The sequence below is a fragment of the Chiloscyllium punctatum genome, chromosome 11, assembly GCF_047496795.1.
Source record: "Chiloscyllium punctatum isolate Juve2018m chromosome 11, sChiPun1.3, whole genome shotgun sequence".
Lineage (NCBI taxonomy): Eukaryota > Metazoa > Chordata > Chondrichthyes > Orectolobiformes > Hemiscylliidae > Chiloscyllium > Chiloscyllium punctatum.
This window is the reverse complement of record NC_092749.1, coordinates 89721000-89734382: the sequence shown is the minus strand read 5'-3', so window position 1 is coordinate 89734382 and position 13383 is coordinate 89721000. Positions and strand designations below refer to the sequence as shown.

The 13383-nt window shown below is 38.6% G+C and overlaps 1 protein-coding gene across 6 annotated transcripts in view; it reads right to left on the bottom strand.

Annotated features, from left to right (window-relative positions):
- LOC140483175 (KH domain-containing RNA-binding protein QKI) overlaps positions 1-13383 on the bottom strand; it is a 534384-nt gene that overhangs the window by 295800 nt on the left and 225201 nt on the right. For all 6 annotated transcript variants that reach the window (XR_011961908.1, XM_072581215.1, XM_072581214.1 and 3 more), the window contains exon 3: positions 8791-8907. Coding sequence is in view for 5 of the 6 variants with exons in the window: in XM_072581215.1 (XP_072437316.1) it covers positions 8791-8907 (117 nt within the window). In the remaining variant the exon portion in view is untranslated. The remainder of the gene's footprint in view (positions 1-8790; positions 8908-13383) is intronic.

The window sequence follows — 13383 nt, the reverse complement described above, 5'->3', positions numbered from 1 at the left end:
ATCTGACAAATTAAGAAAATCAGTAGCTTATTCTTTCTGTATATTTTGAACGATAAATCAAATCTTTCATCTGTTAGTGAAATATGGACCCTTGCTATTTTACCATTGTGGTGTTCAAAACTATTAACCTTAACTGTAATGTTCATGGAAAACAGGGGTCACTTTCTTTTGATTTACCAGACAATATATTCTCCCTACAAAATGTGGAAACTTGGAATAAAGATTTCAGTGAAAACAGGTACATTAAAACTTCCAGTCTTTATGCTAACTAATTACACACAGTAGACACAATTTTTCAGACAGGAACACCAAAATTTAAAAACTTATGCACAGAACTGCAAGGTATACAAACAACTTAGATACAAAAAATGTGTTGCTGGAAAAGCGCAGCACGTCAGGCAGCAAAGGAGCAGGAGAATCAATGTTTCGGGCACAAGCCCTTCTTCAGGAGGGCTTGTGCCCGAAACGTCAATTCTCCTGCTTCTTTGATGCTGCCTGACCTGCTGTGCTGTTCTAGCAACACATTTTTCAGCTCTGATCCCCAGCATCTGCAGTCCTCACTTTCTCCTAAACAACTTAGATACAAAAGTGACAGGTGAGGCCAAGATAACAGGTAACCAAGCTAAATTATTCATAGTTGAGTCAAATGAGGAATGCTAAGTGGCTTCATTAAGACCTGTTTGCAGGCTTCATATAATCAGATGGAACCTACCAAATTTACACTCATATTTCAAAGCTGTTTAACGTTAGCATTGGCTTTTTTAAAAGACATTTCACTATGAATTAAAGAAAAGATTTGTATTCATACAGCACTTTTCATGACCATAGAAGATGTCAAAACTCTTTAGAACCAGTTAAGTATTCACAGAGTGCAGACACCTATGGAATTTTAGAATCATGGCTGCAGATTTGCACAGCAACTTCACCTAAACAGTGAGGTAAAAATGGTCAGATAATCTGTTTTGTAATATATATGGAGAGATACATATTGGTCAACGTAATTGGGATAACTTCCCTATACTGGCTCTCTTGCCCTTTTTTATAAAACATGAAACGAGGGAGCTCCACATTTCTAAGAGGGGATTCTGATCAAGGCACCTTCAGAAAGGCAAAAGTATTTCATTCACACTTCTTTTGCAGAGCAGAACTCTCAAGAAAGGCAAATGATGCTCCCTTTTCACAGCAGTCAGCTGCCATATTCTGAAATTTAAAGGTCCAGAATCTCTCAGTGCCACTTTGATAGCTACTGTCAAAATGAAAGGGCCTGTTCCTGTGCTAACATGAGTCGGGTCAGGATTTGGGAATGTAAGGGGTCTGGGGAGATGTAGGGAGGGCATGTGTGAGCTATGCATGAGGTCTGTTGAATAGTTAACTCAGGAGTTAGACTACTAAATATATAGTAATTGCTGAGTAATTAATTTACTGAATTTCATCAGAATCCTCCACACTCTCCAGTTTAAATGAAGACTTTTGAAGGGTTCTAAGTTTGAAGAAATTGCCCAACGAAAATTTCAATTTCCCAGGTAATTCCTTCAGAATATACTAAAATGAGAATTCTTTAAGGTCCCCAGTCGCAACTCCCTCATGTGCTGGAATAAAGGTTGTCTGGCCAACGGAAAATCTGAACCTTAGTGTTGTGGTATCTTTAACATTCACCCGAAGGGGTGACTGGGACCTTAGTTTAACATTTCATCGGAATGATGGAACAGTGCAGCATTTCCTCAGCTTTGATTCTGTGCTCAAATCATGGGGCAAGATTTGAACACACACAGCTCTCTGACTCAGCAGCAAGAATACAGCCAACAGAAAGTTTTGCCTTCATGATAACCACAAAAGCTTACAGCCTGGAAAAAAGTAACCAAATTATCCTGTAGAGGCTCACTGGACATACAGTATAAATGTTAATAAGGAATAAAACTGCTTATTGTTCCTGAGGCAAAGTAACAATACTGATCGATAATTAGGTAAATAGTAACAACACAGAAGGCAGCCATTTATCATTTCATGACCATGCCAGCTCTCTATAAAAGCAATTCCACAAATTCCACATCACACCCTTTCTCATAGCCTTGCAACTATTTTTGCTTCAAACACTGGTCCAATTAGAAGGCCACAACTGAATCTATTTTCAACAAATTTTCAGCTTTTTAGATCTTCCCAAGAGGCAGAGTTAAAAATTCCTTCATTCAAGTCACCTTTGGTTCTTTTATAATTCACATTAAAATGTCTGCCGAGAACATTTTCTTCCAACCTTCTTCACCTATTCCACTATGATTTTGAATGCCTCGATCAAATCATCTGAGAACAGCAACTCCAGCTTCTCCAATTTAACTAAACAACTGAGGTCTCATGCGTGGGACCATCCTCATAAACCTCTTCAAAACTCTACCAAATATCTTTACATCTCTCCTGAATTGCATTGTCACGCATTGGACACATAACTCCAGTTGAGACCAAACAAGTGTTTTGCAAAGTATCACAAAGGTTTATAAAGTTGCTTTTACACTATTTATTAATGAAGTCTAAAATTCTGAGTGTCTTATTTAGCACTCTCTCAGTCTGCCCTGTCCACTTCAATGCTTGGCACAAACATCTCTCCTGTTCTCCTTGAATGATTATCCTTCATTTTTGTTGCCTATGCTTGCTGTTCTGATCAAAATATATCACCTCATAATTCTCTGCATTAAATGTAATCTGCCATTTGTCTGACCAGACCACTGTTCTGGGCATACCTGCCTGAAGTATATCACTACTTCCCTCACGTCCAAATGTTACAATATCTCCCAATTTTGAAACTGTGCCCTGCACACCCAATCGTAGTCATTTCTACAAATCAAGAAACCAGTAGTCCAAGTCTCAACTCCTGAGTTCCTTACAGAGTGTTTTGGAGTGTTGTTGGGTTGACTACAAACTAAGTGTACAGGGGCTTGGGAACCAGCAGAAAATATTAGAGTGTAATGCCAGGACACACAAAATACTGTGACAGACAGATAGCACTAGAATAGAGAATAGTAAATTCATAGGTGTAGTCAGAATAAGGCAGAAAATAAACCAGTCTAGCTGAAGGGAGGGCAGGACTTGGTGTTAACTATTCAAAAAAAAGACAAGAAAGGAAGAAAAGGAGGAGGGATGACAGCATTAATTAAGGAGAGCATTTCAATACGAGGGGAAAAAGAAAAAAGTCCCACAGGGTTCAAGGACAGAATTGATTTAGCCAGAACTAAGGAACAAGATAGATGCAATTAATTGCTCATGGTGGTGTGCAAGTCACCAACTAGCGAAAAGGATGTAGAGTCACAGAGGTATACAGCACTGAAACAGATCCTTCAGTCAAACTTATTCTCGCCAACCAGATAACCTATATAAATCTAATCACATTTGCCAGCATTTGGTCCACATCCTTCTGAACCCTTCCTATTTATATACTCATCCAAATGCCTTTTAAATGTTGTCATCATACCAGCCTCCAGCACTTCCTCTGGCAGCTCATTCCATACATGCACCACCCTCTGTGTGAAAATGTTGTCCATTAGGTCCTTTTTATATCTTCCCCAGTCTGAAAAGCAAACCTCCACCACCATTCTTTGTCTTTTACCTTCAAGCCAGTTCTGTGTCCAAATGACTAGTTCTCCCTGTATTCCATGTGATCTAACCTTGCTAACCAGTCTACCATATAGATTTCGTCCACTGCTCTGCCCTTTGAATCCCCTTCACTACTTCAAAAACTCCAATCAAGTTAGTGAAACACAATTTCCCATGCACAAAGCCATGGAGACTATCCCTAATCAGTCCTTGACTTTCCAAATACATGCAAGTCCTGACTCTCAGGATTCCCTCCAACAACTTGCTCACCATTCATTTAGGCTCAGTCTATAGTTCCCTGGCTTTTCCTTACCACCGTTCTTAAATAGTGGCACAAAGTTAGCCAACCTTCAGACTTGCAGCACCTCACCTGTGGTTATCGATGATACAAATATCTTAGCGAGCAGCACAGCAATCTCTTCCCTCGCTTCCCAAAGACTTCTAAAGTACACCTGATCAGGTCCTGGGGTATTTATCTCTTTATGTGTTTTAAAGACGTTCAGCGCCTCCTCCTCTACACGTGGACATTGTTCAAAGATGGTTCAGTGACAGTTGCTATTTATTTCCCCATGTTCTCTTCCACATCCTTCTCCACAGAAAACATTGATGCAAAATACTCATTTAGTATCCCCTAACATAGAGGAACAAATTTGCAAGGAAACTCGAGAAGCAGACAAGCATTGTAGAGTAATTATAAAGGGGAAGTCCATTTGCCCAAACATAAAATGGAATAGTGGTAGTATTAAGGGCAGATATGGACCAGCAATCTTAGACGGTGTTCAAGAACCAAGCATATTTCGTCCAGCAGCATGTATCCAGTCCAACAAGAAAGGAGACACTGCAAGACCTGGTTCTTTAGAATGAAGTATGCCAAATAAATTGTTGGTCAGGAAATATTTAGTGAACAGTGACTGTTATACTATAAAGTTAATAATTTCATTGAAGATAGCCCATTGTTCATGTATATTTTTCAAAGAGGATAGTGAGGAGTGCAGATGCTGGAGATCAGAGTCAAAGAGTGTGACGCTGGAAAAGCACAACTGGTCACGCAGCATCCGAGGAGCAGGACAGTCGACGTTTCAAGCATAAGCATTCCTGATAAAAACTTACGGTCGAAATGTTGACTCCTGCTCCTCGGATGCTACCTGACTGGCTGTGCTTTTTCAGTACCACATTTTTTGACTACCTTCAAGAAGGAGATGGTTCAACTACAGTTAAGATATATTTCCTCAAAAGAGGTAATTACAACATACAAATCCAGAGAACTCTGGACAAAAAAAAAGAAAGAAAGATAAAGGAGAAAGCATGCTTATGACAGATAAAAAATAAAATTGAACTCAAAATTTTCAGGAATGAGGTGAAAAATAAAAGGGAGCAGCAAAGATACATTATGATAAAAGACTGGCAGCTAACACAGAGAATCCCAAAGCCTCTGTAGGAACAAAAATAATAAAAGGATGGAAAAAGAAGGAATAGGGCCAATTAGAAACCACAAAGGAGATATACACATGGAGGCAAGAGACATGGCTGAGATGTCAAATATTTTACTGAATCTTTGAAAGGAAGATGTTATTCAGTCATGGTGACAGAAAAAATGGCTCAGTGATTAGCACTGCTGCCTAACAGCACCAGGGACCCAGATTCTATTCCAGCCCCAGGTGACTGTCTGTGTGGAGTTTGCACGGGTTTCTTCTGGTGCTCCGGTTTCCTCCCACAATCCAAAGATGTGCAGTTTAGGTGAATTGGCCATCTTAAATTGCTCACTGTATTTGGGGATGTGTGGTTAGGTACATTAGTCAGGGGTAAATGTAGAGTAATACAGGGAGAGGAATGGGTCTGGGCTACTCTTTGGAGCATCATTGTGGACTTGTTGGGCCAAATGGCCTGTTTCCACATTGAAGAAATTCTGTAAAAAAACCTTGGTCACAAAAAGGGTTCAAAAATCTATGACATTGCATAAGTAGTTGGTATTTAGAATTGACAAGAAAACTGGACCAGATGAGATGCATCCAGTGATATTAGAAGAGGAGAAATGGGAAAATGCAATGGCACAGATTATTAATCTTTTAGTCTCCCCAAATTTGGGAATAGTGTCAGAGGACTGGTAAACCAGTATATCCTTTGCATGAAAGATACAATGATAAGCCCAGCAACTACAGGCCACTCAGTCTACCTTCAATGGTAGGGAAACAATAATTCAGGACAGAAATAACAGTCACATGGAAAAATGTGTATAAATTAAGGAGAGCCAGCCAGAATTTATTTCAGGAAAAACATGAATAACTAACTTGTTGAGATGCTTTGAATTGGTAAGAGAAAGGGTTGATGTCAGTGTTGTACATGGACTTACAAAAAAGCATTTGATACAATGCCACAAAGCAAACTTGTGAGCGAAGTTTTAGCTCGTGGAATAACAGGTCAGTAATAATGTGGACACAAAAATTGATTGAATGATAGGAAACAGGATTGGAGTGCAGGGGATAATTTCAAAGTTTTCAGATGACATAAAACATGAAAACATTGTAAATTGCGAGGAATCTTAGAATCCCTAATGAAGAGGCCATTTGGCCTATCAATTCTGCACCGCCACTCTAAAGAACAGCTCACTCAGACCCATTCTACCACATTTGCCATGGCTAATCCACCTAGCCTGCACATCCAAACATAATATGGGAGAATTTAGCATGGCTATCGACCTAAGCTGCATATCTGTGGACTGTGGGAAGAAGCCTGAGCACCCGACAGAAACCCATGCAGACACAGAAAAAACATGCAAACTCCATACAGACAAGCCTGGTGCTGAGAGGCAGCAGTGCTAACCAGTGTGCCAGCCATGGAGGGCCATGTAAAACTTTAGAAGAAAAATGACATGGTGGTAGACTGAACAGGTAGGTGATAGATGCATTTTAATATAGAGCAGTGAGAGATAATACATCTTGATAGTCTGAGTGTGGAGAGCCAGGAGAAAATATAGGATGCCATTCTAAAGGGTGCATACATGTCATCAAAGGTATCATTTAAATATTTTTAAGATAAAGGTTCTTGATCACCCAGATGATAGAAGATTATTGGAGATATGCAGTAATGTACCAAGTGGCCTATTCTTGATCCTTGTTCACATGTATCTGAGGCTTTAGTAACAGCAGCACAGAGTACAGGAGCAGAGGGTGGTCATTCTGACCATTTATAACACACTAGTTAAACCTGGGTTGAATCACTGTTCACAGTTTTAGGCACTGTGACATTTTGAAGGATATGAATGCATTAGTCAGAGTGCAAAAGACAGCGACCAGAATGGTTTCAGAGATGAGAAATGTCAGTTATGATGAAAACCTCAACTTCTCCAATTTATCCTTCCTGAAGAGACAAAGGCTAAGAGGAGATTTGATTGAAGTTTTCAAGATCTTGACAGATCTGGACAGAGTAGGCATGGAGAAACTATTTCTACTCATTAAAGGATCAAGAATAACAGGTCATAGATTTAAAATGATCCGCAAAAGAAATAGATATAATGCGAGACAAGGCTTTTCTGTACATCAAGTAGTTTGAGATTGGGACATGCTGATTAGAAGGGTTATAGAGGCAGGCTCAATTCAGATGTTCACCAAGACATCAAATTATTTCAACAGAAATAGTGTGCAAAGCAATGGAGAAAGGGCAGGAGAACGGCAATAAGACATGATGTTCATTTGGAGAACTGGTGCAGACATGCACCAAAAAAGGCCTTCTGCTGCACTGTAATGATGCCATGACTCTGCATTCCAACCTTCAAACCAAAAGAAATCTGCAAATAATTTAAGTAATTTATTTAAAGTGTGGCCATAGATCATTTTATTTTACACTGTAAATCAACCTACAAAAAGCCAACTTATTTACGTTCAGATATTTGTACCCTAAACAGAATTAACAAAAATTCACCGCTTTTTCTTCTCAAACAAAAATTTGAATTTTAATATCTGGCCTATTATCTTTGCATTTCAAGGCATAATCTGCATGCTTCCTATGATTGGTGTATCAATTATTACAAATCAGAATCAATGACATTACAAAACAAATAACACAAGCAGCATTTAAATTTAAACAACCTGCTGGCAAATCTAACCAGGTTAATGAAATCATCAGATTTAAATAATCTTTGTAATAAGAATTAGGATTTACATAAAATAAACATTTTGGAAGCAATTAACTGTGCTTCAAACAAATAGATCCAAATGGAAAAACATTCCACCTCAAGTCAGTATTGCACCCATCTTGGGTGTAAAAAAAACAATTATTTTTATTCACTCATGGAATACAGACACCACTGGCTAAAACACTTATTGCCCATTCTTAGTTGCCCTTGAGGGTTGCCTTCTTGAACTTTCGCAGACCATATTCTGTAGGTAGATCCACAATGCCATTAGGGAGGGAGTTCCGGTTTCTTATTTTATAACACGCACACTATCCATGACCAGTGACCACCCAACAGTTTAATTCTGCACAAATCTTTATTGTTCAAGTTGCAGCTAAGCATTTTGCTTGATCTCCAAGATAAATGAGCAAAATGTCCAGGATAACACATTGTTATTCAACCTTGAAGAATCATTCCATGAATATTGCCACATCAACAGCTAAGCCTTGCAAAGTTATCCTGACTTTTTTCAATTCCTTCCGATATATTCATTTACTTATTTGAATTAATCAAATAACCTTGCAATTTAACAAAGGTGGAATGGATGGCATAACCTATCCTCACATTCTACCCAACCAGACAAGTTCATTACTGCAACGTTAGCATAAAAATTCAGATAATAATTAGTGAATACTTAAGAAGCATCACAGTTGCCCCTCTGATCAGGTGGAAAGATGTGCAAGTAACCACTAGTAAGATGTATTTTGATGCTGGGCATTTATGTCAAAGATCAAACAAACCAAAGACTAACAAAATATTCCATCTTCAGCAAGCACACTGAAGTGGTAACTTAATATACGACACAACCTTAATTCACAGGCTATGTTAAACACAACACATAGCATTAAGCCTGAAGCTTTTATCTATTTGGCCTATATTGGAAATATTCTCATTTGGCTAAGTATAAGAAGCTATTTACCAATGTAAATAATTACTTTTCCAAGATTAAACTTTACTGGAAGCTAGATAACAACTGACATTGAGTATTTGCATTGAAGGAAACGCTATTTCAAGCTATCCAATTACATCAGTCTCACCTTCTTCTTGTCCCTCATTGAGCCCTTTCCTCGTACCATAATCTTGCATCCTGTCTCTGCTTCCAACTGTTTTGCTGTTAGACCTCTGGGTCCAAGGATTCTTCCAACAAAGTTGAACTAGTTGAGAGAGAAAAAGAAAATATCACAAAAGTTCTTGAAACTAGATGTTAACAATTGAAACTACTTCAGAGATAATTATGAAAAAGTTCACATTTTACTCAAACCTCAAAAAACTTTACAATAATTTAGGAAATTTTAGCATAGAAATGAAAGAGTCAGGGCACAGAAAGTCTCTAATTTTCTGAATTTGACAAGTAATTATTGTTTAAGATTTGTTTGGTTAATCACCATATTTTGATGATTCCGGTATATAAATCTCTATTGCTTTATCTAACAATAACTTGCATTTATAAAAGAACCATTCTTAACATGGAAGAAGATTTCAGGACAAACCTGCTCAAGAATTACTACAATCTCAAAACATTTAACACAAGTGTTTAACAATGTCTGTCACCAAACCATTTAAAGAGATATTAGAACAAATGACCAAAAGCTTGATCAAAGGAGTAGGTGTTAGGGAGTGTCAATTGATTCGGAAGAGAATTCCATAGCCGTGAGCATTGGTAACTGAAAGTCTAACTGCTAAGACCAATTAAAATAGGATTTAGCAAGAGACCCAGAATTAAAAAAGCACAGAGACTACAAAGGATTTACAAGGTTATATTTTGCTAAATGTCAAGCAATTTGAATTTCCAATGACAGACAACCTAAACCCCACCCTTTGACATTCAGTGACTTTACCATCACTGAATACCCCTACTATCAAAATCCTGGGGATTACCACTGACCATAAACTGAATTGGATTAACCATATAAATAATGTGGAAGTAAAGTGACTGCAAAGAGCAGGTCAGAAGCAAGGAATAACCGTGGTGAGTAACTCCCCTCCCAAAGCTTTCCCACCATCAACAATACATAAATACGGAGTATGATGGAATACTCCCCACTTGTCTGGATGAGTGCAGCTCCAACAACACTTGATCAGTTTGATACTATCCAGGACAAACCAACCTGCTTGATTAGCACTGCATCCAGAAATATCCTTTCTCTCCACCACTTAATTCTCAGGAGAGCAGTGTGTACTATCTGCAAGATACACTGCAGGAATTCAAAAGATCTTTAGACAGCACTTTTCAAACCCACAACCACTTGCATCTCGAAGTGAGGGTAGCAGATATATGGGAACACCATCATCTGCAAGTTCCTCTCCAAGCCATTCACCATCTTGATTCGGAAATATCGTTGTTCCTTCACTGTCACTCAGTCAAAATCCTGGAATTCCCTCCCTAATGGCATTGTGAATCTATCTACAGCACACAGACTGCAGTAGTATAAGGCGGCAGCTCATCATCACCTTTCCAAGGGAAACTAAGGACGGGCAATAAATGCTGGTCAGTCAATGATGAGTGAATGAGAAAAGAATTATGGGACTCAAGGGAAGTTACACAGTTAAGGAGAGGTTATCGAAGGATTTGAAAATGAGAATAAGAATTTTAAAACCAGGGTACTGTGCTTCCAATATCCAATGGAAGTGGAGGGGAAGTAATCGAGAGTTATTAAATTAAAAGTACAATCAATTCTGTAGATAGCAGTAAACAAGTTACAAAACAACACAGATGAACTAAACAGCAAAATAATGGCAAATGGAGCACACAAAATGTATAATATAGACATCTTGCTTGGATCTGATTAAGAAAAATTGGAATATTTTCTATGGGAAAACAAGCAATGGTGCCCCATAAGCATAACATACTTCAAATTGCTGTTGTAGTGTGAATACTATAAAAAGGCCTGTTCAGTTTAAAACTCAAGGGATATTTTGCCTTAGATTATCTCCACAACAACTTACAAGCGTAAAAAGTTGCAACATTTGTGCCAGGGTTTAAATGCTTTCAGTTACATTGCAAGTAAACTGACAGAAATTAACAATTTAAATCATCATCACAACATGTCTCCCTCCTTATCAGATTTCTTCTTAGGTTTATAAGCTTTGCTAATGAATGGCTTCTTCTCTTTTTCACTGTATGTACTCCATAATTCATCAAGCCTCTTTGCTATATCAACAATAAATAAACAAACCAGGACACAGCTTTGATTTTTGAATGAAGTTCTGAGCAAATTAAGAACCACCCAGATGGAGATCTTTGTGGCCCTTTGGTGTTCTTCGCCCTCTTGCTACCTTCAGCAGACATTTCATTTCTCAGTAATAATGTGCTTTAACTACTTTAGCTAGTGGTTCAAAAGCTTGCAGTTTCAACTAAACGTGCTGCACTATAATCAGCTGTTTGACAAAATAAATGAGAACATTTTGCCTCTTGCTTCTTTGGGTCATGCTTTGCCATTTTGTTGTTTTTCCTATTGTTGCGACTGCTGGCCCCTCAGTTACAGCTTTTGCTCTTGAAGGGCACTTTGTTGTTCCACAGCATCAATGGCATGACTTAAATATTTAATGGAATGATTTTAAAAATTCACATTTATCTTGCCACACTCTTGGGCCATAACCTACAAGTTTCTGTAGAGTACCATCTAAGTTGTGGAGATGCACTTTCTCAATTCTTCCCTGATTAAAATATTACCTCGGTAACACTGGACTCCTCCCAATCCAATTAAAATCTGATCCATGGCCTGTTGGAATAATGCAGGTGCAAATACAATTCCAAATGGAAGTGTCTTGTACTTGAATTGTCCTTTCTGGGTTAAAATTGCCAAGTCTTTGAGATTCAGAATCTATATTCATCCAGAAAAAGTCTCGACTAAGGACATACACAGTTGAAGTGGTTTTAGGGGCTGTTTCAATGTAAATGTTCAGTTGTATAGTTGACCTAAAGATTTGTTCTTGCAAATTACCAAAAGGAATTTTCCCTTTGGGAAAGCTGAAGAGCTGACTTGCAGCTAGTCTAACAAATATGTTCTCGATTAAAGGCAAAGGACACTACTCAGCACAGGATTTAATAGTGACATTAAAATCACCACAGATGCAGACCTTTCATTACCACTAGAATGATAGGTGTGGCCCAATCACTCATATTTACAGGTTCAAGGAGTTTCATCTTCATCTACCCCTCTAATTCTGAGTGGACATTTGGTCTGATTGCACAAGGCACTTACCTAGGCCTTGCAACATTTTACTTCATTTTCATCATTGATTTTCACAGATCTTTTGCAAGCTTCTCAGACCACGATTGAAAATAATGGCACACTTCTTTACAATTTACTTCAGCCCAGTTGAGTTTGATTTTATGTAACCTGTTCTTCCCAATAAGGCTGGAAAATTCCTTTTGGTAATGTACAAGGACAAATCTTCAGGCAAACTGTATAAGTGAATTTTTTTTTAGATTAGATTAAACAGGCCCTTTGGCCCAACAAGTCCACACCGACCCTCCGAAGAGCAACCCACCCAGACCCATTCCCCTACATTTACACCTTCCCCTAACACTACAGGCAAGTTAGTATGGCCAATTCACCTGACCTGCACATTTTTGGACTGTGGGAGGAAACCGGAGCACCCGGGGAGAATGTACAAACTCCAGACAGTCGCCTGAGGCAGGAACTGAACCCGGGTCTCTGGCACTGTGAGGCAACAGTGCTGACCACTGTGCCACCCACATTGATACAATCCATAACATTGCTTTGACTGGTCTTAGTGCAACTTTCGAGGGTTGCAGCACAATGTTGTTGAGTTGCCTTTGATACACACTTTCAGGTATCAATAAAACCATCAAGCTGATATCCATCTCCATTCTTACTGATTTGCCACTGAGTCAGAGAGCAACCCAGTATTGGTTGGTGTCACCAGCAACAACCAATATTTTTAATAACAACTCCTCTTCAGACTGAGTCTAGATTTTCCTCACGTCCTTTTTGCATCATGTAGATTTTCTTCCGACTCTTTCGTTTCTGTACTTTTGCTCTATGTTATTCATGTTTCTTTCTGAAACATACCCATTCAATGTGTTCTTTTTTACTGTAGTTTTTGCATTCCAACTTCAGTATACCAGCAATTTGCTGCTGCAGAATCTGTTTTTTCCACATCAATGGCAGTTCAATTTCTGTGTTGGTACAGGTCTCTCAGGTGCCATCTTGTGAACCCCTAAGTCGCCATTTTGTGCATTCCAATGCTTGTGCTTAACTGCAAAGTTTCCTTGGCTGCTAGGTCCATTGAAACTACGATTTCCAATGCTTTAAGTTGAAACTCCTTCACATCTTAAACCACATACCAGTCTCTGACAGCATCATTTAAGTTGTCTCCAAATTAGCAGTATTCAGCTAAGTTCTGTAAAATTGCTACAAGGTAGGAGTAGATTCAACATCATGCCAGTTGCATTTATGGAATCTGAACCAGTCAGAAATCACGAATGGTTTTGGTGAAAATGATTTCTGCAGGATTCCTCCTATTTCTCAAGTTTTGGAACTCAGCTTCTCTGAATGTATCGGACTCCTCAGATAGCTGAAAGCTTTTTCTCCCATGATACTCAAGAATGTTAAAAACAACTATATCTGTGCTTCAATTTTGTTAGCTTGAAGAAAATAATG